At 37.8% G+C, this 26,220-nt stretch overlaps 1 protein-coding gene across 4 annotated transcripts; it reads right to left on the minus strand.

Annotated features, from left to right (window-relative positions):
* Nucleotides 1–366: 366 nt before the first annotated feature.
* LOC103718344 (la-related protein 1A-like) lies at nt 367–26,029 on the minus strand. Of its 4 annotated transcripts, XM_039131002.1 has the most exons (15): nt 25,435–26,028; nt 16,233–16,809; nt 15,994–16,153; nt 15,354–15,444; nt 15,150–15,221; nt 14,309–15,000; nt 10,323–10,392; nt 3,699–3,803; nt 3,156–3,496; nt 2,907–3,050; nt 2,711–2,774; nt 2,034–2,179; nt 1,811–1,915; nt 631–879; nt 367–545 (listed from the first exon to the last, which is right to left on the minus strand). In XM_039131002.1, the coding sequence occupies exons 1-14, from the start codon at nt 25,777–25,779 to the stop codon at nt 675–677; spliced, it is 3,117 nt and encodes a 1,038-aa protein (XP_038986930.1). In that variant the 5' UTR covers nt 25,780–26,028; the 3' UTR covers nt 367–545; nt 631–674. The 4 variants fall into 4 exon arrangements, 3 of the variants coding, with proteins under 3 accessions (XP_038986930.1, XP_026664756.2, XP_038986931.1); XM_026808955.2 differs by having other exon boundaries at nt 367–879; nt 25,435–26,027; XM_039131003.1 differs by lacking the exons at nt 1,811–1,915; nt 2,034–2,179 and having other exon boundaries at nt 367–879; nt 25,435–26,029.
* Between the last annotated feature and the right edge of the window lie 191 nt (nt 26,030–26,220).

Consider the following 26,220-nt stretch of genomic DNA (forward strand, 5'->3'; position numbering starts at 1 on the left):
GAATAAACTAATAGCAAGTCACGGACCGTAATCCTCCAACCACCTCTTTCTTCGTGTATCCTAGTTATTCATGCGTGCTATAAGTTCCAACTACAAGCACAGCAATGAAATCTGCCAGATCTCGTAGCATCGAACTCAATTCACACAAATGACAATTGATTATTAATAGTAATGTGCAGCCACCGAAAGAACAGCCGCTCATACCATCAACAAGACGTGCGCTTGGACAGAGTCGAGTCCAGAGACCGCGCCATGTAACCTTCCGTTGGTTACACGACTCTTCCCTAGTTCACTTATATTCATGGAGTACATGAGAGAGATAGGATATTTTACTACCAAAATCTAATTAGGAAAAGCAAAAGGAAGTAAGGGCATAAATTTTTTTAAAATAGCATGGCTAATTCCAAGCTCTCTTATTTGTCATTTCCACAATTCCAGATACAGTCATTATTTATATTCCTTTACCTTATGTACAAATCCGGGATGGAGGGAAAAAAGAATTCCTGACCCAGCCACCTTTAACTACCGGCAGAGGACTCCAAAATCTGCACAAGATAAAAGCCTACTGACTCTGAACCCTCCTAGCCAAACCAAAGTTTTCCATGTCAACAGCCCAAAATTCACACCAACCTATGCCTTGGTTCGTGCACAGAGAACAGATGCTGCAGCCATAACTAACAGTTGGTTGATCTATCTCGATCGTTAGAGCCACCGCTTCTGCTGCTGCTGCTGCATTCTTTCCCTGATGCCTTCTCCACCTTTTCCTTGGCCTTGAAATTTTCCAAGCTACGATATTCTTCCCTAAGTAGCCTATCCAACTCTGGGTGCTTCTTTAGAGGCCGATTATGGCCCCGCATCTCTCGGAAATGGTGAAATGCCCTGCCATATGAACAAGAAAATCATAAGAAGTAGAAAAAAAAAAATAAAAAGATGGCATAGTGGCAATCTCTGTTCATGCTACTACCCAGTTACAATTTTGTACCAACATTATTTTGCTCATGTAACTACCCTGTGTGTGTGAAATGATATCAAATAAAAACCGCATAATGTGTGCATCCAATGACTCTGATGAACACCAAGTAGATAGAATAACAAAGTAGCAGAGATAATAATGGCTGCCAAAATGGCTAACATGAGAGTTCAATACTGAAGCTCAAATGAGTATTATCAGAATGGTTCTGATAGTTACAGCAGCAGGCTATATCCGTCCATCAGAACAGTAACATATAGAGGGAGGACTACAGGTGGTACAAGTAGAAGCAACCAACAAGCCTCTCAAGCACATAGCACCTGATGACAAAAGTATGTAGTGCACTCTCCTAAGGTTGCAAAAGAAAAAAAATATATATACGCAGAGATAATCAGACATAGCTTTTTGATATGGATTTGGCGCACAGATTATATAACCAAATTCTTAGGTCAGGAATTACCATCTCTATTTGAAATATAAAATCCGAGCCTCATGATTGAAAAGGTGGTGGTAATTCCTGACCTAAGAATTTGGTTATATAATCTGTGCGCCAAATCCATATCAAAAAGCTATGTCTGATTATCTCCAGTCGAGGATGGAGCAGCCTCCATATTACAGTTATTACAAAAGTCTACACATGAACTGTGGGTCAAGCTAGGAGTTACTTTTCTAGTGCAAGGAAAAGGTTTTCTTTTAAGATAGTATTGGTTCACGTGAAAAATTTCTTGATTTCTGAAGGTTGAGAATAATGAAGCTGAAGTATGAAAAAATATTCAATTAATAAAGAGACCTGCAATATGAAAAATGAGTATAATAAATTAAATTAGCATTAAGTACTACCAGTATTTTTCGAGGCCATAAATACTGCCTTTATGGTAAAATTCAAGCGTAAGCTGTTCAAAGTCTTCATACAAATCCTCTTTAAAATTCTTCTCCAAGCCATAACTGGAAAAATGAAAGTAATGAAGTTTAAAAAACTGTCGACTAACATGTCTAAACAGAGCATGACTCAACATTCAATTTCAGCATCTTTTTTAAGGTCAAAAGCTTGCTAAATAAATACCTGTAAAATCTAAAGAGACACTCTAGCCCATAATTATATTTAGCAGCTGCATCTTCCAGTGCTAGCTTACGAAATTCATTATACATGGATTGGTTGAACATGTCTCTCAGAAAATATGACCAAAACCGATAAAGTGTGTTCATTTCCTGCCACATAAAAGGCAAAAGCTGATTCACACAACACATATATTAAGAATAGAAACCATGTGCTTTGATAAAAGGCTAAACCATACTTGTTATTACTAATGATAGGAGACAGAAATATCTTGAGAAACTAATTTTTAGCAAATATAAAATGAAAATTGACTAAAACTTGCAAAAAAATAGAAGTCAATGCACTGTTGTGGACAAGCATCAGAAAATGAAAGAATTGACACTGGAAAGAGTTGAATACGGCCTAAAAAAATGATTAATAAGTGTAATAAATAGACATCATTACTCACTCAGGTGAAATTTTCTACAAAACCGATGTTATCGGGAATACATTGAAGATAATAGTCAGAATGACTGAAGTGAGGAACACAAGGTGTCATGCATAGATAATTTGTTAAATCGACTTTACATATAAAAGCCCTCACTAGAACCAGCAAATTTGCAAAACTGAAATATCTGACATGAAATATTTTTGAACATTTCAGAAATAAGTATCTGACAGAAGTCCTTTATGCTATAGCCTACCTCACTACAACCAACTCCTAATCTCTTACGTTCATTAAGACAACGCTTATGATACTTCAGGTACCTTCATCAACAAATAACAGAATCAGAATGATTTGATGGTGCAGTTTGAAAATAAAAAGTAAGAAGAAAATTTTGATGAGAGGTGGAATTATGAAAAGTATCAAAATATACAAAAAAAATCCAAGTCATCTACTTTTGCTGCTTAAATTCATTTTCTTCCAAAAGCTGATGGCTTGGGTGCTGAAAAGGTGGAAAAGGTTTTGGCATTGATCCCACTGGCGGGCTGCTTCCAGAAAGAATACCATGAGGAGACCCACTCAATTTTGACAACATCAGGCTGCAACAGTAAATTCAAAAGATCAACAATACAGATCAGGGTTAACATGTAAAATAACCAGAGCACGGTGAAGTAATTCAACTGGAATAACTGAAAAGTACTCACCCACAATTTTCAGGTGGTGTTGACCCAAAGAAAAAGCCAACTGAATTGCTTGGTGGGCTTTCTGAAACAATTCCATTGCGGTGACGGCCATTGCCATGATTTCTAAAATTACCAGGAAACAACCGCTGTTTATGTGAGGAATGCGACTTGCTGGTGCCTTTATTTTGCCGTCTCCGGGAATTAAGATGTCCACCCTCTTCCGGGCCATTATTTACAACAATGTTCACATTTGCCTTTGAACTCGGAGATGAATTTCCAAGGCTGGAAGGTTTAAAGTCACCATCTTTCATCTCCATTCCATGATTATTTCTTTGATTATTAGATCGTTTGGCTCGCAACTCCTGCTAATAACAAGATTTTTAGAAGGATTTAAACAGCTAATTCTCGGATGGTGATAGTAGTAGTACTTCAAAGATGTATTTGTATAACTGAAAAAAATAAAATAAAGACACATGCACCATCACGTATATACGACATTCCATTCATGCAAGGTGGACAAGTCCCCAAGTAAATACTTTTTTGTATGCAATAGGAGGGCATAACCTGTTCATAAAAGTAAAGGCCATCATTGATGGCAGTTGCAAGCTCATTCGAGATAGGTTCAGATTCCCTTGAGCCAGTTCTATCATCTTGTTCTATCCGAATATCCTGTTTAGAAGTTAGACAAAATGAATCCATAAGTCAATATAGAGGCACATCGTGATATAGATGGATAAAAACCCTGTTGTTAATTATTAAACCCATGAAGGTTGAAATTTGCATATATCATGTCAACTAGACTTGTTCATGGGCTGTGTTGGGCCAGGCCAGGGCCGAGTTTGCCCAAAGGTCAGCACAATTTTCTTAGGACTGGGCTTGGCCCGGCCAGCCTTCGGAGCTACCTTCTGGCCCGAGCCCAGCTCTCACTTGGCTTCGGGCTTCGGGCTTCGCCCTAGGCCTTGGGTTTCATGACCATTCTTTATTTTTTTAAAACTACTAAAAGGCCTCAAAATATTTTAAAAAATAAATATAAATAATTAAATATTGCTAACAACCTACAACATGTCTGTTATCCCATTACTCACATATCAACAACGACTGTCAATCAAGTTTACAAATACATTAAACATAAATAAATAAATGGCTAGGCCAAGGTCAAATCCTCAAGCCTGAGACAAACCAATTTATTAAACAAAGCTATTTTCTAGGCTCGACCTAGCTCAACGGGCCTAAAACCTTCAATCCGAACCCATCCAAAAGGCTTTCGGGCTCAAGCGGGAGAGCCTGGCCCATTTATTAAGTGGACCTATATTCTAGGCCCAACCTGGCCCGATAGGCCTAAGACCTTTGGCTCAAGCCTATCCAAAAGGCTTCAGGTTAGGGCAAGCTAGGTAGTCCACAAGTCCAATGTCAACATTATTTTTTTCCTTTAAGAGAAGTTGATGGAATAAAGTTGAATCATGGATAAAATTAACCAGTTCTAGCAAAAAAAATCACAAGCAATGACACAACCAAAACTAGTTGTCTCATTTAGGAAAGTGCAACACAAGAAAGCCCATAGAGATCAGCTGGAACACTTTAAAAAAAAGGCTATATTATGGGAAATTGAAATTATGCTAGAGAACAAAAATGTGAACTTATAACAAACCTGAAACAATAGACTACGAAAAAGCAATACAACATTTTAAAAACATAATAATTAAGCATCACATACATATTATACTGCCATTCATGCCAGTCAGCATTGAGTAGAATTTATCCTGCCTGTGCCAGATGCTTAACATGCTGCAGATCCAGTGTATGCCCATGTTTGCTAGGTATCGGAATGACCCAGTTGATCCAATGCCAATGTCAGTGCTAGGCCGGTATTGCAGAGGCATGCAATACTTTAATCCTCAATTGCATACAATACTTTAATACTCAATCACATGCATGGCTCGCTACACCACCCTGAATTGCCTGGTTCAGGGCGTATCAAGCCATATTGACGCGGACCAGCATGGTTCCACCCCTTAGATCGAGACACCAGCGAGGGAGAAGGAGAGCAAAAGAGAGAGAGGGAGGGAGAGGGAGGGAGAGAGAGGCCGAAAGAGGGAAGGGAGGGCTTTCGAGCCCCCTCTCCTCCAGCACTGCATAACAAGGGTGGAGCCCCTATTTCGATATGAAACACGATTTCCGACCCCTTTATTTTTTTTTTGAATTTTTTTTAAATGAAGTGGATAGTTTCTTACCACTAAAAAATTCAAAAAAAAAATTTAAAGGGTCGGAGCTCGTTTCATTTCAAAACGCAGAGCCCCAATTACGCAACGCCGAAGGAGAGGGGGATTGAAAGCCCTCCCTCAGTCTCTCTCTCTTCCCTTTCTCTCCCTCTCGCTCTTTTTCTCATTTTCCTTCTCCCTATCCCCTTCCCTCTTCGGCTCCCTTTGGTCGGTATGCTGCAATAGCATACCTTACCGTACTGTTGGGCAACCGATATAGATCTCGATACCAATTCCACCAACCTTGATCACATGCATGGACTGGTCCCTAGCCGGTAGGGCTATGAAAAACGGTTCTGGCCCTTATGTGGCTGGAGCTTAGCAGTTTCGGCTGCGTACCGGACCGGTTCGCACCGGCTCGCGCGTGGGAACCGCACCGGCGAGCTGGAAACCGCACCCGCACACGGTTCCTCGCACCCGCGCGCTGCCCCGCGTGGGAGGGTATTTAATGGCACAGAATGGCAATTAACGTGGACACGTGCGTCTGCACGCGCGTCCGAATCGGAACCGTACTGGTCCAGTAGGCAACCGGTATGCCTACCAGTATCGGTACGGCGTACCATGATGACATGTATATGAAATATGAGCAGTCAAGCAAAAGAATTTGTTTTGGAACTAGAGGACATATAGAGCTTCTATTATATAATAAAAGGTTGACTTTACCATCACCTGGCTGGTGTGGGAGTAGAAGAGGTTAAGCCAAATCAGAAGTTAAAATATAAGTGATATGTTAAGCCTTTAATAATGAGTCTGCAGAACTTTAGCATCGCTTTTAATGTGATGGAATATTAGATTAAGTAACTACTTTAAGGTCAAGGATTTCTTTTCATCAAATCCCCAGACTTCATGGCCAACAACTTTCCTTTAAGGTCAATGAACCAAATGGAACAATAGCCTTCAAAAGGAATATAAAGCTAAAATTAGAACACTTATCTCCAGTTCAAAGCATGGCATCAAGGGCATTAGTTCACTGGTGCAACCTCTTTCTAATTTATACCCAATTTTTCGAGAGGTGTTGAAGTCATCTAGAAGACAATTTCCACTCATTTCACTGGTGCAACCTCTTTTGTTTATGTACATAAGCCAAAGATGTTCTACAGTTGTATCCATTGCCTCTTGCAAAGCAAATCAGTTGTGATGTGAACCTAGCATCAAATAGATACATGATCAGAAACCTTGGTAACCTAAAGATCATAATCCAATTATAAGAACAGTTGGTGTCTGTCACAGGTTTACAGTCTTCAAGAAGCTGGATTTGTTTTGGTTTATAATTTAGTTAACCTATTTTAAGTTTCAGTTTGCTTTAGTTCCAAGAACTTTGTACTTTGTACTTTGTAGGTTATAGTTCTAACCAGGATTTAAGCATTTTAGCAATTACACAAAGTTTAATGTACTACATGGTACACTAACCAAATAAGCTTTAATTCATATCATAGACCCTCTATTAACAAAACTTTACATAAAAATATATAGTACATACAACCTTTCAGGAAGCATGTTACTCTAGATAATAACTAATATGTTATAATATCTGCTATCTGAATTTCTTTGTTGGTTTTAAAGCACAATATTAGGTATACAAATATTAACATCCACACAAATAACCTAATTTGCAACCTAAATTAGTAAGTATAGAACTTAGACCTACATGGCTACACTTGAGCACTTTATTTGCAGGTTCAGATCTGATTTTAGCCAACCCAAATAGTTCAGACAGGGCTTGATGGTTATTGTTATTAGATTTCGCCGAATGCAGCACATGGCACATGGAGAATCACAATCAAATCATTCTGTTAAATCAAGATGTGGATTACATTCCACATGCTTTGATTTCTTGTCTTAGACATTTTTGAATTAGATGTGGTTCAACCCAACAGACGAATTCAAAGGACAAGTTCAGTTCCAATACTTGCATAAGTCCTATGCCAAAATAATAAGGTGAATTTTCAACTGAAAAACTCTACAGCTAGGAGTGTAATGGTCTAATCTGACAACCTGATCGAATTGTTATTTTCAAAAAAAGACTTTGAGCACTAAAACCTAACCAATAAGACTACTGGATCAGGTTTGGATATGGCTAGAACTAAATGGATCGCCTGATAAATCCAATCATAAGTTGCATGCATAACTGAATAGATAAGGGATAAATTAACAAGATTTTCACTAACATCAAATTTTTTATGCTAGTCTATTACACACTATTTTTTCAGTTTAGACTCTGTTTAGAGAAAAGTTTAGACAGACTGTCAAAAAACTAGAATCTAGAACTTGTATGATGGCCCAGAATCATTAGTCTCCTATCAGGTGAAAACAACATAGATTCATTAAAAAAATTCAAAATATGATTGTGCTAGTTATTTAATTAATAACCGCACCATTATAAGGTTATTATGTCAATAGCAAAGATTATTTGAGGAAAAATATCTGCAAAAACAATGATGTTAGAATTTCAGTAACATTTAATAATGGATCCAAACAAATCAATCCAATAAGTAAAAGACTAACTTGAATTCAGATCGGATTTTCATCAGTTTAGATTCAATATCTGCTAGACCCAACCCATTTAATCCTACTAACAACTGATATTTTCTACACTTCACAGTAGTTACACAATAAAGAATATGATGGTTATTTATTCGTTGTTGGTCTAACAACTTTTTTGGATGACAAATCCATATTTCTTATTAATTTATCCTTGAGAAGTGTTGACAATTGTCTTGGCTTTAAGCTTCTAAGCATTTGGCAATACGATTTTCTCAGTAATTTGAGGTACCTGATTTGAGTCAAGTATATAGAGGAGATACAAAAGGTGATGTAGTAAGATAAATATAGCAAATGCCAGCCATGGACTATCAACAAGCAATGTTCAAAGACATGAAGAAGGCACCAAAAAGGGGAAAAGATGGAGGATACAATTCTGAAGCAGGCCTAATGCCCTCATGTATGTGAACTGATCCGTCACAACTCTAATTCATATAGTTTCTTTCTCGATGAACCTTGAGACATTTTAATGCAAGAAATATTTCTCTTGAAGGTACAATTGAAGCAATGGATGGAAGTTATTTAATAAATAATTGATCTATACCCAAAATAGCGTATATATGGAAAACCATGTAAAACCAGTAGCTTTAACATCCTAGTCAAGCACTAGGAAATTACTAAGTACCTACAAACCTTTCTTAGCACCCAATTAAAAGGTAAAAATTTCTCAAAGCCCCAACTCACCGAAGAAAACTTTTTTTGCTGCAAAATGTTCCAATAAATTTCAATTTACTGTAATAGAAAAAAATCTAGTAGTACAAATAAGCCATGGTCATTGAAGATCAGCTGCTAAGACCTAAAGGAAGGCATAATGGCTACAAGAATCATTTCAAGAAAAACTTATGTTGCTAGAATTAGAAGTATAGTCAAGGTATTTTAGGGGCTCACCCTGCTGCTAGGAACATTTACCAAACAATGAGCAGCTGGAATTTCATCCAACGGCTCAAATTTAACACTTCTTAATTAGCCTTTCCATTTTTATCTTTATGCTTTCAAATCAGTTTTCACGTTAATTAGGGGTTATTCTGTTCATGCATTTCTGTAATATAAATAGATTACTACCATTCTGGCTGAATTGGAAATGTTAGTAAGTCTTTGGTTAACTGCAAGGTTTTAAATACCAGCAGGATGGTGGGGGGTCCCATATCAAGACGAGACACCATCCTGACTGTTGGGACAGGATAAGTCGGAAAATGGACTAGGATGGGATGGAACATCCACAATCCTGAGTATCCAGATACCCACTTGGATAAACTAGGAGGACCCCATCTCACAATATTTAAAACCTTTGTTAGTTGCGTAGTCAAGGAGATTTTGACAGGATTTGCTTTCTGATGTAGTGAAGTCCTAATTAGACTCAAAATAGGAAGCTGGTGGTGGTCTGTTAGTTATTTATGGGATTGCTTTAGGTGTCCTAGAGTGTGTAAACTGGTTCGGCCGTGCTACTCCCCTCTGTGTCTCTTTCATTCTCTTCTATTAAATTATCTTTCTTTCTAAATCTATTTCCATTCCTTTTGATTCAACTCCTCTTTCTTAATCTTTCTCTTAGTGCTGAGAACTGATTTGGTAGTTTCAAACCTGAATATACTTTTGATTGTTACATGTTTGGCATCTGGCTGAGCTGGTTTAGTGTAGCCTAAATTACTGGGTACTTGTGACCAAGATTAAAGTCTAATCTTGCTGTTTTTGAACTCTCTTGCTATTATTCTTAAACTCTCCTTCTTCCTGTACTTAAATTCTGCATACTGCACCACTGTTATCTGAAATTTTTCTAAAGTAAACATTAAAGCTGTTTAAGATTGCCATAAAAGTTTCTGTATTAGGACACTAGCATCCATTAGGAACCCCTAATAATTACTGCATAGTTATTTCAGCTTTTGTTAGGCAGGACTCTTTAATTTTGACATATTCTGTCCTGTTTCCTGAAATGGGGCAGCAAGTTTAAAGCATAGCCTAAAACTAAGGTTTTTCTTCAGTTTAGATCCTTAAATGCATTTTAGATCATCCCTAATTGGTCAAATTAACAAAACTTTCCACTCATCTACAATTTCTGATATCTTGTTTGATAAACGATGAAATTTTAAGAAATCATGACTTCATATTTTTTTCCCAATGGAAGCCCAGGCATGAATAACCAGATGTTAGATAAATAAATTACCGGACCCAAAAAAAATCAAACTTCAGCAAAAAAAATATAGCTAATAGCCCTGATTGACAAAAATCAGCCTGATAATATATATAACTGGATATGTACGTATTAATCCGCCCATCTCGGAATCATATTTGATGTTTCTTCTCAAAATAAAAGTCCATTAAAAGGACATAGTTAATAAATCCTGCAGGGGGGAGGTTGAAGCAATGGAAGTCAAGAACAATAATGTAACCTTACCTGGGTAACGATTATAAGTTTATGCACATCTTGGTCATTAACATCCATCTCATCCTCCTCCTCATCAATCCTGTTCAGAATAATATTATTTGGGAGAACAAAAGGATTTTGCAAAGAATAAAATATATTAACAGAATATAATAACTTTTTACTTAAGTACAAGTAGATGGGATCCAAATGAAATAACAGTTTTAAAAAGCATATATAGAATATTCCTCCTTGTAATTGTCATTACTGCCACTAGCATTTAAAGATGATAAGCTTGTGAAAAAACATAAGCAATTTGCACTAATAGTTGCCATAAGCTCATGAAACATGTCATTGAAATCTGGAGGCTAAGCCAAGGATTCAAATCCAGGGGGACGTGGTTGTCCTGACTTTCTAGTGGACTTGGACATGCTGCATCCCAAAACCTAGGATAGTGGATGTCCCTATCACAGTGCCGTCCCGTACCAGTCTCGTCCCAATGCCTAGAATGATATCCCATCCCAACACTCAGGATGGTAGGATGCCCTGCCGTCCCACCAGGAATTAAATCCATGGTCTAAGCCTCCAAATGGGAATTCTTAGGATGCCAATTAACCAACTACCAGTCCGCTAACACCAAGTCTGAGTCTCCTTTCAATTGATGTATCTACATGACATATTTTCCCTTTCTGATAGCCATGAACTATATATGTAGCCACTTCAAGATGCATGTACTCTTCTCAACAAAAAAACAATTTCTTTATTGTTTTATTTCCAATAAAATATCAATGAATTATGCCATTACTGGTTTGTACAAGCACCAGATTCCTTTAATTCTTTTTTACTTTTAATATTATTTAGATAAATATCATGATTCATATCATTATCAATTCCCTAGTCCTGCATCCAGATCCACTCGCATTGACACTCTTGCTACTGCTCACCTAATATTTGTTTTATGCAATGCTACAAATAGATATTTTGGTGGCCTAATAACAGAAGGTTGCTTTCCTACAAAGTCAAAACTCTATGGTATTCCTACAAAAGCACGATTTCTTACATCCAGAAATACAGTGATTAACTAGTGCATCCACAAAATTAATAGACTTTAACTTTTTGTCCAGGAGAATCAATTCAAGCGTTTAGCTATACAATCACATTAATCAGTATCTCTGAAATTAATCTTCTGGAATATCAGTAACACTATCATGATTCACAGCTTACTGATTTCATAATATCATAGCAAAGGTGCTAAGTATGAGGTTTAGTGAAGCATATGAAGGACAAGTTAGTCACAAGCAGCAATATTCATTATAGATATATCCAAAAAAGAGTGAACTGAGCCATGAGATTATATCTTAACCACTGAAAGAGAAATGGAAAAAAAGTCAACTAAAATTGAACTATAAAAAATTATCTAAATAGGGGTTTAAGGATGTATCGACTCATTTCTGGGTTTTCGGCCTCTATAGATTGAATGGATCTGCCAGTAAGTCCTCTTTTAACTCTTCTATCTTCCTTTATGATGCTTTATGAGTTTTTTGCAAGTTGTGAAGGCCTTAAAAATGGTGACCACTTTCACCATATATGTTGCAAAATAGAATTAAACTAGCGTTGACCCAAAAATGGCATCAATGACGAATGTCTTACAGTGTTATAAAGCAATTCTTCAATTTGCTAGTGACAACCTCATCTTTGGACAAGCCATCTCAGATCAGATTGAACACCTTTTGATACTTCTATGTTTGAGAATAAACTGTAGAGAGGAGTCCTTTAATTTTAACACACAAAGACCTTGCTATGTCAAAAAAGGCATATTGTAAGCCCTAAGTTTGAGAACCTCCCTGTTACTCTTGACAGCCTTGAACCATTCGGACCTAGAACTGCAAGCTAGACTCTTGTGGCAACTATTAAAAGAAGATAATCTAGCCAAAAGGGTGAAGCCTATACCCCATAGAATGCTAAAGCTCTCGAGCATTCCACCTCAGTTCATGTCAGTAATCTCTTTTCCTATAGCACCTATTGCTGAAGTGATAAACTAAGAAGTACTTTATTTGAAGACTAGAAGCCAAGATTGGAAAAGTTTACCCCCTCGAACAACAGAGAAGAGCATGTGAGAATAAAGTGCAAGGGAATTGAAGGGTTCCCAACTAAAATGTGTCGTTCAAAAAAAAAAAATAGCGCTTCATAACGTATGTGCCAAAACAGATGCTTCATAACATATGTGCCAAAACAGACACTAGGACAGGTGAAGAACCCTTTCTTTTATCATCTAGACTCCATTTAAGTGCTATACTAAGACATGGAAGTCATGAAAAATTGAATAAGTGCAAAAAACTTTTCAACAATAGATAATAAATGAATGACCATCTGCTTCCTTTTTCACTCAATCTATTGATGCCACCTTCACAACCAACCACTAGTATGACATAACTTTTACCCACAAGGACCTGTCATGTCCTTAAAAATATCTCTTGAGACATCATATATATAGTTACTTATTGAGTAGCTTGAACTCAATGCAACATAAATATCATATATTCCACTGAAACCAAGTTAATTAGGAGTGTCAATGAGCTCAGATCAAGCAAACAGGGTTCAGCTTGAGCTTGGCTCGGTAATTATCTAGCTGAGCTAGACCTTACTTGAGCTCAAGACAAGAAGCAATGACCCAGCTCAAGCTCAACTGAGATAATCCAAATAGGTTGACATCAGCTTGATTTGGTGCATGATGGTCAATAGGATTAGGAGAAGAAAAATTGGTCGAGCTCTGTGGTGGTCACAGGTGGAGGTGCAGCAAGGAAGAAGGGAGATGTAGAGGCCAAACAGCGAGAGCGCAACACGCATTTGGTTGGCTGATGTGAAGGAACTGAAAAGATTCAAGTGGATTGAGGAGAAACTCAAGGTATGAGTCAAAGACAATGGAGGCAGCAAGGTTCCCGTGGATGAGCAAATACCACCAGACACGGTGAAACAAGAAGGATTCAATGCTAGACAGGGAAGTGACAACCATGATAGAGAAGGAGATAAAGGGAGGAAGAAGAGAGGAAGGGACTGCCCAAAAGCATAGTTGACTTTAGGTTAGGGCCATTGGTGTCTGTCCAATCATCCTTAAAAGGCTAGGGTCTCACCTTTGCCATTCGATCAAGACACGATAATTTAGATAAACCTCTTCTATATACATTTGTTGATTATCAACCAACAATTCCTACTATCTATGGTTATGTATGGCTTAAGCAAATTCACCATCTTTTTTCAGGCCTTCTTCGCTCATTGATCATTAGTTTTAAACCAAAAAAGGAAAAAAAGAAAAGATGGCAGCTGAAGTGTTTATGTATCAAGTTACTTACTTATTGGAAATAATCTTTGTTTATTAAACAAGTGCAAATGTGATGGACCAAGACCAAAAACATACATCATCTCACAAACTAGCCTTACAGTAAAAATCTTCTAACCCTGTCTTGAGGTTGATTTTTTAATGAAACATATTCCTATTCTTGTTAAAATTTATGATTTTTTTATTTAATTGGCAGAGCACGTATTCTATTTAAATAAGCTGGTCCACCGGGTACTGATAGTATATTCATTATTTAATCAATATGTTGCACATGCCTTTATTATCTTCCTTGCTCTATCATGAGAAAAGTGGCCAATATCAACCAACTATAATGTTAAGAAACAAGATTTCCCTACTCTAGTTGGATTGGAAGATAATGAAAATGTTATGTTGAAGCCAAAGAATTACATTTGTCAAGCACATGGCCATCAAGAATGTGCTTGAGCAGACTACGAATAAGAAAGCAAAACATCATTATCATTTAATACATGCAATGATTTAGGAATATGACTGCAATCAGATAACATACATATATCTTCAGATCCTAATTATTTTTATATTTGTGAGTTCAGAGCATTCAACAGGATTACAAGATAGGTAACGATTATTTTAAATTCAATGAATTGAGAACCTGGTAACCATAGGCTCAAGAGATAACAAAGTAAAAGAATCATTTTAATACCTTCTGTTTGACGAGAGATGGCCTTTTTGGCCTGTTGTCTGCTCTAATTCCAGTTCTTCATCAAGCATGAATGTGCTTTGTTCCCCAGCAAAGCTGGGAGACACATTATTTGCAGAAGCATTAGAGAAACATCCTAGACTAGGCATGTCAGGTCTCCTATTTGACCTCGTGTTTACTTTCTGAAGGTCAGGATTACCACTACTGGAAAGATTGATTTTTTCCTGTGAGCTTACAGAGCTAACAGAAATATCAATGCTGCTATACTTAACATCAGAAATGCTGCTGACAGAATCCTTGTCTAACACACAGCTACATTCACTACAAGGTTCTCCTTGTTTAGTGTCCAAAAATGGTCCGGATGCTAATTCTTTGCTCCCTTCCTCACCATCTCTGTTGCATGCTATTGATTCACAAACAGTTAACAGCTTCACCATGTTACATTCCATATTATTCTTAACTTCTGCCTTAGAATAATCATTCAATGAAGGCAAACACTCATCTTCATCTTCACATGTAGTTTGGCCACCATTATTCTCAACAGAGATGCCAACATTACTACTTCCATTATTGTCATCTTTTTCCATGCTGACAGGAGATTGGCCCTCTGTAGGCTGAGATTTTGTTGAAACTGCCTGCTGAGCTAATGCCGGAATCCATTTTGACCAGTCATTTCGCCTTCTTATCTTGTCATCCTATAAATTAATATTTAAAACGAAAAAGACATGACAATCTATAGAATGGCAAATAACATTTAAACGTTAACATGTAGTAGATATCACAAGCACAAACAAATATAAATTGGAATGGTTATATTATCCGACAACTCGTAAGAGATAATAACCTCAATTTCTATCAACTCTGAACTCCGCAAAGCATCCAGAATCAAGGATATGTTTGTTGTCATTTTTCTAACCTGTGACGTCAAACATTGAAATCTGTTAGGTAATATTTTTCTCAACCAATAACAAATGAATATCCATTAAAAAATGAAAAAAGCACAACTATTTAACTCTGAGAACACAATTAGCATCAAGATACAGCATACCCTATTAAAGTCCGCGATTTTAGATATAGAAACCCATCCCTGTTCATCCAGTAAAGATATCAAGTAATGGTCCTTCTGCAAATTCTCATCACTGCAATAAGGATGATTACTATTATAGCTAAAACAGTGAAACAGCAATATATATATATATATATATATATATATATATATATATATGTACATATGTGTGTATGTATATCCATGTATGTACATACATGCATATATAAATAGTATATAAGCATATGTCCATCCATCTATTTACCTCTGTATCTAAATCTATCCATCCATGTGTGGGTACATAAAGTGAAAGCAAGTTGGTTAAAGACAGTTTGCAGACTTCCTTTTACAAGCAGAATAATGTCCCATATTGGATAAAATAAATCACTTTCAGTATAAAATGACGAACTTATTTCATTCTAATTGACAAAATTGGAACGCTTTAATGAATTCAAGGTCACATAGATGTTAAATAACCGACTCATGGATCCAAACAAAAGGTCGTGCATGCTCGTGACTGAGAGAACCCAGAATTGCAACAATGAATATGTTTTCTCCTTGTGATGATTGTGAATGAAAAACTGCAAGGACTAATTGCATCTAGGCTTAAAGAACAAATGCAGCATCAACTAAAATTATGTACCTGAAATAGTACTCGATTTGTTTTACTATGTTAGCTCTCAAGTCTAGTGGCTCTTGTGTCACAACAGGATATGTAGGAGGGGGAGGATGTGAAAAAAAACGAGGACCCCTCATCATCTCCAGAGGAGCAGCAGGAACATAATACATCGGAGGAGCAGGACCTGCATTTCGAGCATTATTAATTTATGATAAGGAAGAACAGGAGACCTCAAATGGAATTCATAATATTTAAGGCATTACCAGGATAACGAGGTCCACTAATAAACCCTGGAGCTAGACCAAAAAATTGTGGAACTGGCCTGATGAAAGTCCTGGGTCCAATACCACGTGGCATATTTATCTTCTCTCTTGGATTCCGTTGATTATGCCATGTCTGGTTGAAATGGCTACCAGGCTCATGACCATTATTTGGTCTGCTGCCAAAATTGCTGGCACTGGGGCGCCAAGCATTTGGATCTCCACGGGGTGGCGGATGGAAATTTCTGCTACCATCATTTCCTCCAGCATGGCCAGCTGGAGTAAAAGCCGGCAAGGGAGTTTCACATCCAGGCTTTGCAATATGTGGTTCACCATTAGGAAACGGTGCAGGGCACGACTGATAGGCATACTCATGAACCACCAGAGGTGGAGGTGGCACGATAGGGTATAACATCGGTTGACCTGGTTGTTGGTGGTATGGCAGGGGGACAGGAAATGGTGGCACACCATTTGAAGGGGCATTTCGCTTGGGACCATGTTTATGAGGGTGCACTGGATGATGCCTATTGGAAGAATTACCTCTTCCAAATCCATCAGATTTACGCATTCCAATTGATCCCTGAAAAAGAACAATCCAATAAGCATTGTGTACCAAAATTTCTACTAAATAACAAGCAACTGCTGCCCATGAAATAAATAAGGTGTCGTTGAAGTAATGAGAAAATTCAAAACTAAAGAAAACCCAGTATATCGTCATCTTTAGAAGGTGGCAATGATTAAGATTTCATGGATTACTATAATATCTTTACCATATCATCAAAAAAAAATTACCCAGGAAATGATTTTCCTTAGCCAGTCTCCACAATTCATGGTTGAGGTGGTTCTTAAACTCCTTTAAGACCAACCCTTATGTTCTCTGAGACTATGGAGATTCCCCAGAAAAATTGCTCATTTATTCATGTCAATTAAGTACATCTGAGCCCACTACCCGATCACCTCTCAGGAAGTGTTAACTCATAGGTTGCCTACCATTCATCTTGCCCAGTGCATCATCTAGATTTTCTCCAGAAAAGTAGGACAGAATTAGATTGTAACAATCTTATTGATTTCATGATTTTACATTTTCAAATAAAGAGGTGGAGAATAAAGATAACTGTGATTACAAAAATGTTGATAATTGCCAAGTACAAGAAGAGAATAAAGAAAATTTAAAACGGAAAAAACAAATCTAAACACTTGCTGCTTCTTGTTTTTAGGTGAAATTGAAAATAACAATCATTTGATCTAACTAATCCACGATCCAGATTGCAAGGATATGGAGTTTAGGACCTAATACAACTCTGCGATCTGAAAACTGTGAGTTTGGATTATCTCGATACCATATAATCATGAAATTTCACTGCTGCTCACATTAACAACCAGATGCAAAATCTAAATTTGTCATTTTACCATATTCATCAAGAAAATAATGCCTCAGAATCCACAGCAAACCAGGGCGTATCAGAGAAATCCTTGCATCAAAATTTGAAAGCAAAACCATACTACCCATACCACCAAACAAATCAGTAGCAGAAAGAACAGAGAAATGTCCTCAGAGCAGGGAGTCATCCAAAACAGAACCAGAAAACATGCAGAAGCAGTTAATTCTTTTATTCCACAAAAAAAGGTCATTAAGGTCTTTAGACATGGGCAACTTCGGTAGTGTAATTAAAGTTGTCTAAGTTTAGGAAACTAGGAATATGTATAAACTTAGTTGTCTACCATTGAATTTGTTTCCAGTTATAATTTTTAGGGCCTATTTGGCAAAATCCCTCTGGATCCATGAGGATATGCAGGGTAAGAGCGTGGGGAGCAGAGAGGAAAAGAGGGCGCAGGAGAGGCAAGATCGAGAGAGCAGGGGGTCATGGCCCGTTCCTGCAAGGATTATTTATAAAAAAAAGAGGGACCTCTTGAGGTCTTTTTTCTCCACCTGCAAGAATTGAGCCCTGTGACCTTCCATCTCCTGCACCTAGGCCATCCTGCCCGCCCGCCCCCATGTTCTCTCTCCAGCAAATACTCTAGATCCAGCAGGATTACAACCTGGATTATATTATAGATGTTGATCAGGAAGCCTGATTGGATATGCATGAAGAAGTGTTAAATGTACAATAAAGGTCCATGTTGACATAGTTAAAGACCCTTAACTTGCTTATACATGTCCCACTGACAAAATCGGCCTAAGGGCATGGCCTATGAGGGTGCAAAACAACAAGAACAACATGATCAAAAAAATTTAGGTTTGTGATCAGGTTGGGCAGGTAGGTTTCTGGTCAGATAAAATTTTAGTAGATCAGGATCTGGCCCAAATATTACAAGGTCTATCTTTGGATCCAAACACAACCCATAGGCAGGCATATGCATTCCGATTGGGTCAGGCTAGGGTCCCTGCCAAGTATGGATCTGCAGGTTGTAGTGGCAACCCTAAACTATTACTGGAAGTTTTTAAAAAAATAAAAGCATCGATAGCTTATCCATCATCTTGGACTTGAATAAAAGGTTGGCACTAACTTTTTCAGTGGTAAAGTATATATATACTCAACCAAAACTATTCTACTATGCTCATTGTCCCCAAACAAAAACTTGTACAACATTAAATTTCCCTTGTGGTAGCTTAGACACGAAGCTAAACTTGGATCTGACAGTCAACTTCCAATTGTCACATCTCTTCAAATCATCAACAAGGGCATGTCATGAACTTAAAAACAAGCATATGAGAACACAAGAATGTTACGAAAAATGATGGATTTTGATATGAATAATTAGCCATCAAGGTTGACCCCTAAATAAAATAAAATCTGACCCTACGATTTTTTCTTTGCAATAGCAGATTCTCAATATAAATTGACACAACATGAGAAGCCCATCTGCAGTATTATACCAAAGCAAATTTTTTTACAAAAAGGGGAATAGATAGCCTAAAAGGAGGAGAAGCTTTGCAATCAGATTTCAAAGTTATTTGAGCCTTTTTCTCTGACATCTATTCTGTTAATGGCGGCTTTCTTTCTATGCATTTCCTCTTTAATTAATACTTGAGCACTCTACTTGTTTCTCATCATCAGTCTCAAACCATGATAATATGATAGAAATCCCTCCATGCTGATGTCCCTATCATACTTCTCAAAAAATTTTATCAACACATTTCCTTATTCTTCTCAAAAAAAGATCGTTAACAGAACCCATGTAAGAGTCTTACAAGTTATTTGAGCATTTTTCTCTTACAGCTATTCTGTTAATGGTGGATTTCTTTCCACACTTTTCCTCTTTATTTAATACTTGAGTATTCTACTTGTTTCTCAATACTGGTCTCAAGGCATGATAATATGATAGAGATCATTTCATACCGATATCCCAATCATACTACTCAAAAAAAATTATCAACACATTTCCTTATTCTTCACACAAAAAGGGATATTAATAGAATCCATGTAAGAGTCTTACAAGTCAAGGTTCAGCAGTTAACCTACAAAGGCAAGAATACCCTTGGTAATTTAAAGGGAGAGTTACAACTTTCAAGAATTATAAGAGAGATGGAAGATTGAAGAATGTTGAGGTATAATAGCGAAGAAGAGTATTCAAAAAAATTCTCAATATGGTTTGTAATTTTTTCAGAAAATTGGGGAACAATTTTTAATATGGATTTTTGAATATATATATATACCCCTTGAAATATGTTGTGTTGCACATTTACTCCTCAAAAGTTATTATTATTTGCATGGTGGTCACATGAAATCACTTTTACAAAATTTAAGAGCATTTTAAATGCAACTCCAAGCACACTTGACGACTGTGAAAATTGTATCGCTTCCTCAGATATGTATTTATCCAATAAATAAATTATGTGGACCTTGGCAAAATCACAATGCGATGCGGATAATATATCACTTTGATGCTCACCAACAAAAAGCATTGGTCAATAAGAATTGTCTTACCATAAGCAAAACAAAATGTCTTTTGCATCATCTGGCATTATTTGTAAGTGCTCTCTTTCAACATAAATCCAATGCTGAAATACAAAATGCCTTACCGATGCATAATATACCTGAAGAGGACAGGATCCACTAAGGTTTAGGATAAGGTTAGGCCTATAGGTTGCTGGAAACTTCAGCTCAGTTGTAGGTTTTAGATAAAATTGTAAAATAGTTAGGAAATCAATGCAAAATAATCATGAAGAAGGTGAACCTAAGGATATGGATCTACAGTTGGATGAGGGAATTAAAGGGCTTCAGGTTGCTTAGGTGTGAAATACTAGCTTGCTATCCCTTATGTTCAATATTTGAAATTTTGTTACTAGTGAACAAGCAAGACTAATTTTCTAAGAGAAAGAAGGAAAAGATAAAAAGGTATGGATTTTGAGGTAAAATTTAAGGTATGCTGTTAGTAACATTTCCAAAGAAAGGGTGCAGGTATCAGGTTTAAGATTTGAGAGAGTAAGATTGGACACTTCAGGAACTAGGGACTGGGGTCAAAAGGACAAAAGTTAGCGTAGGGTCAAACTATTAAAAGTAAGGTCAGAGACATATTTCAATCCAGAAATTAAGAAAAATGGTATGCCAGAGAAGAGAGAAGTGTTAAGAAACAGATGATTCTTAGTAGAATCCCACCACCAAAAAGCTCACATCTAAGAACTAACTCCTCTCACTTCCATCCACAGATTCATGTGGGAGAGAAAAGAACGAGAATAAATTTTTCATATTTTTTCTTCCCATTCATCACTAGTAACTAAATGAAATCGAAAACCATACAAAAAAAAACAAAATGGAATCACATAGAAGAGATAGCAAAGAAAAGAATATACAAACTAAAAATATTGTAGGACCCTAACTGCTTAAGGTGATGGACGGCTATGATTTATCAGGAGCAAGCTGCTTGAAGTCCCAAAAAAATTAGCAAGCCCTCAAAATTTACTACTGATGTTTCTCACAAGCAAAAGGATACTCAAAGGGGAGATAGACACATGAGCTTTTTTCACAACTCTGTCATCCATTCTTGATTAGTTACAAGCAAGGTTCATCGCCTCGGAACCAGATCCTGTACTAGTGCCACACTAGCACTGCATCGGTAAGGTACAATACGAAATCTTTTCGGGATACCGAGTATCGGTATGCCACCCATACCAGATATCGGTACAGTATGGTACATCTCGTATCGCCCGAACTGGCACATTATGGTACGTCCTGTACCACCCAGTTCGAGCCGGTACGGCGAACCATGGTTATAAGAATATACCTCTCTTGGACTCCTTTCAAGCAAGAATCTTTTTTTTTGGTACAACAAACAGGTATCCTTTACCAACTGCTCCGTTTAAACGTTTCTTTGATTTCCTTTCTAAATGAGGATTCCTCATCTCATGGTTCTTCTCAAAATTCATATATTTGACCACAAAAAAGGAAAAGTCGTACGTGTGAAAAATGTTGTCAGGATCAGGTTGTATCATAAACTGCAAAAGGGTTTAGATTGGATCATCGACTGCATAGTCCTTTTGATTCCTTTAAACATTCAAAAAAAAGATAGACCAATATCCAAAGCAAGAAACATGATCAAACTGTAATTTTAAACGAACTAAAGGTAAGAAGCCATCATTTAAGGACAATCATTTTTCAACAATCATGAGCCCATCTTCGACAACTCCAAGACACAAACACCATGCTTAGTTATATGATGTAATTTTTACCACCATAGAAGATATCTTAATTTGACTCAGGGAAAAAAAATTGCATGTAAGGATGGGCTTTATTAGACTTGATATATCATCTCCCCCATTATTTTGGCTCCTGATGAACAAAGTTTTTTCCTCTCCATATCCATTAGTTGAACTTTGTACAACATCCTGATATGTGTATTCTTGTCTTTACAAACTAACTACATCCTAATTTTAGTATAACCAGCGAAGCAAGATTTGCTCCTGCAGATGCATCAACTCAACTCTTGTTTAGTATAAGCTTGTACAATAAAAGGAATCATGGTTTTAGAAATGGTTGCAAACATAGGAAACTTTACCTCTAGATCTTACTTAACTCCCAATTAAGTTTCTTTTTCTTTACTTTGAAAGCTGAAATCACTTGAAAGATTGCTAAATTTTATGGTCTGAAAGGTTATGAACGATGCTTTGGTCATTCTAAGAGTCCAAGATATTAAATGGATTATAGAAAGATGGATGTTCTAATTGCTTCAATATGTAGCAAGATTATCCAGAATTGGATCTTGGAAACCACGAACAGATCTTATGATCCAAGTGAATATATGATCTAAATACATCCTGACTTGGGTATCAGAGCAGAATTGCGAACGGCCATTTAATCCAATTCAAGGATCAATTATGAATGCTAAGATCCTTATAGTAGTGCATGCGAAGCCTACATAAAAGTACTCCCCCTTTCAGAATTCCTGCCTTTAGGATTTTCAAATCCTAAGCATTAGTAACATGAACCTCTTTACATTCTAAAAATAAGTGTTCTGGACATAATATGAAAAATCTAAAGCAGTCAATCATCAAAATCAAGGAAATGGCCTCTTATTTTCGCATTTTTGCTCTTGCCCTGCTGCTCATCATTTCTTTCTTCTATAATCTAACTCATTTTCAGTCTTCCACTCCTTTTGTTTTAATGTTTCATCCTGTAAACCCTCTTGACAACAATCAAGAACTTTGCAACGTATTTCAGTCCATCAGCTGCTCAAACCATCTGAGGCAGATTTTTCTCACACTTATCATACACTCTTGTTGCATCTAGCGAGCATCTAGATGCTAAAAGTATCCTTCCTAGCTTTACTAGGCATAGAGTTTGACATCAAAATCTTAGATACGTTTGTATTTAGTTTGTGGGACTTTGACTACATAATTGTTCAATAAAAATTCCAAAGATATTTTCAACAGTATACTCTTATCCAAGATACACTGAACCGGTAGGCGTACCGGTTGCCTACCGGACCGGTTCGTATATATTTTTTTGGTTCACGAACACGCATGGAAAAAGATTTTTTTTTTGGTTCGCGTCCGCATCCGCACACGGACGTGGCAGAAACATAAGTTTATTTTTCTACCACATCCGCGCCAGGGCTGGCCACTGTGGCATTTATGGCACACGCACTACCCCGCGGGGATGAGCTAGCCCGCAGGAATCGCGCCTGTGCGCCGTCAAATCGTGCCGCGCGCGGGAGGAACCATGCACGGGCGTGCGGCCCCGCGTCCATGCGGGGCGCTCTGTCCCGAGGGAGCGCATGGCCCGCTCCCACGCCACAGTGCGCGCGCTGTGGTTTAAAATCCACAGCACGCACTGTAGGTAAAAAAAAAAAATTGGTACTGGTGCAAATCGACCGGTTCGCACCGGTACGGACCGGTACGCAGCCGGTATGCATGCGTACCGGCCGGTACCAGCCCGAAAATAGCTGGAACCGGTATCCACACTGTTCAAGTACCCGTTCCAGGCCGGACCGGTCTGTATCGGGCCGAACCGGCCGGTACAGACTAGTTCGGCAGACCATGCTCTTACCTCTCTTAACCTTTTACTAATTCACTCTTTTCTAACTGTTATTAGTTATTCATCTCAGCATCTAATTTCTAAGGCACCATATGCTTATAACATACTTACATATCTTCTTGCATAACATTCTTGCAACAAAAATATTTAATAGTGTAATGCTAAAAAAACAGACAAAAAATCAACTTCATGAACTTGCAACTTTTTGAATATTCACACACTTGTAAGTATAGTATTTTCTTTTTTTTAATCAACTATAAAGCTGACTTACAAGGTTCTACTTATATGCCTTCCATGAAGGTGCAGATAAATGTCTTCGCATGTTCCTTCACTACCTTCCCAATCACCACACCCTTAATGACTATTATATCTCCCAGCTTAATCATTACCATTAACTAACAAACATAATCATTTAAATAAACTGAAGTAAAAATTTATCAATGATTAAAAATTAAAAGAAAAAAAAAATTATGGATTGCATGTTATGCCTATTAGCATTAGAACTGAGATGAAAGACAACAGAACAAAACAAACCTCACATAAAGAAATTCAAAAGAAAGAGATACATAAGATTTCAGAATTCATATAAATTAAGACGGTAATATATCCCTCTATTGAATGAATATTGGGTTGAAACAGTGTCTTTGTCCTTCACATGCATGCGCATCAGTAACCATAAGATGCACTGATGTAATTATATGGTGTGAAAGAGTATCTTAGTAATTGACATCAATTCAATGCATTTATGATCATAATTCATGAAACTAAGGAGCATGGCAAAGTGATAAAATATAGCAATACTAAGTTCATGTCATCCCCCTGCATGCATGATCATGAATCATAACACAAAAGCCAATGAAATAAGAACCTAGTTCCAGCGGAAACAGTTGTAAGCTTTGACCAACTTATTAGCAGTTATTTAGACAATTAACAATTTGCAGTCTGACTTCAGACTCGCACAGATATTCTCTCACTTATATGGGAAACAGGCTATATAACAACAAAGAAATGAAAAACTATATACCTTTCTCGAGAACCAGCAAAAAGAAAGGACCGTAGAAGAAAATTCCAGGTTCACAATTCAGGGTAGCCCGGCTAAGCCAATAGCTAAATTCACAAATCAGTAATGAGCAACACCAAAAGAATATAAATCCCAGCTTCTGATGTGGGGTAAAAAAAATAACTTTCCAAGTATAAAATTGCCTATAAAGAGTTCCAGTAATTTTTATCTATATATTGGCACATTCAACAAGATGAACACGAATATGGACACGAAGGAGTGATATACTGTGTTCCAACTGCATCTAGGGTTGAGAACACTAAGCAAGGAAATCGAGAAGGGAAAATTTTCTTTCATCAGGAAATCAAAATTTTAGATAGGCTGCTTTCAGCAGTGTATCATACGGTGAGACAAAACAAGAACATATAAATAGAATTAAACATAAACACTAGCAAGCATCGAGTCACCGACACGTTGAGAACCCCATCAGTGATTAGAATCCTGAATATAAGACTCATGTTTAATTTAATCTATAGTTTCTTAAATCTCTTTCCTTTCATCCTCATCACTCGAGAACTCCCAATTAATCTTTTCTTTCACAAACAGCAGAATGGGATTCGATTGAAGAAACCAAAGTTCAAACCAGAAAGCCGTCACCCAAAATCGATTCTTTTTAACTGATGATGACTATTCATTTCATCACCTCAAGAACGAGTCCCAAAAAACTGACCTGAAACGGAAGAGGCGGTGGCAGTGGTGACCCGTTACTTGGAACCGGACCCACAGTCCCCGCCGGGGACGCCGCCGCCGGTGGAGGCACAGGTGACGGAGCCAGCCTCGTCACAGCAGCATCATAATCAGCCTTCGTCCTGGCATCCGTGAGCGCCGGCCACGACTCCGCCCCCATCACCGGGCCCTCGGCCCTCCTACCCTCCGCCGCCGCAACGGGCGGCGCCGCCGGCTTCCTCCACGGCGACCTCACCGCCACGCCGTCCTCTCCCGTGATCTCGGAAGCCCCGCCCTCCGGGGTCTCAACGGGATCACTGCCTCGGGCCATCGCCATGTCGCTCTCCATTGCCAGTGGGTTTGGTTGGGAACAAATCTACCTTGAAAGGGATCGTACCGCACGAACGAGGTCTCGCATCTAGGGTCTAGATTCTCGCCGATCTCCGCGGATTCGGCGTGTCACTGCCATCTCCGCCGACGCCAGCCTAGGGTTTTTGGAGGACGGAAGGCGGCATTAGGGTTTTTGGAAGCAGGCGAGTGACAGTTTTGCGAGCGGAGAAGGAATAAAATACGCGGTCGCGATTTTATGAGAGAAAAGAGCGAGAGGCCACCTATTGCGAGCGGAGAAGGAATAAAAGCATGTGCTAGCGCCGGATATGCGAAGTGATCGTGACTTTACCATTTTTTTCTAATTTTTTAAATTTATTCAAAAAGTTACTTGAGTGACGAAAATTAATTGCTACCGCTTCTTTTAGGGCTGATATTTATTTCTAATATATTATACCGTTGT

The sequence above is a fragment of the Phoenix dactylifera genome, chromosome 1, assembly GCF_009389715.1.
Source record: "Phoenix dactylifera cultivar Barhee BC4 chromosome 1, palm_55x_up_171113_PBpolish2nd_filt_p, whole genome shotgun sequence".
Taxonomy (NCBI): domain Eukaryota; kingdom Viridiplantae; phylum Streptophyta; class Magnoliopsida; order Arecales; family Arecaceae; genus Phoenix; species Phoenix dactylifera.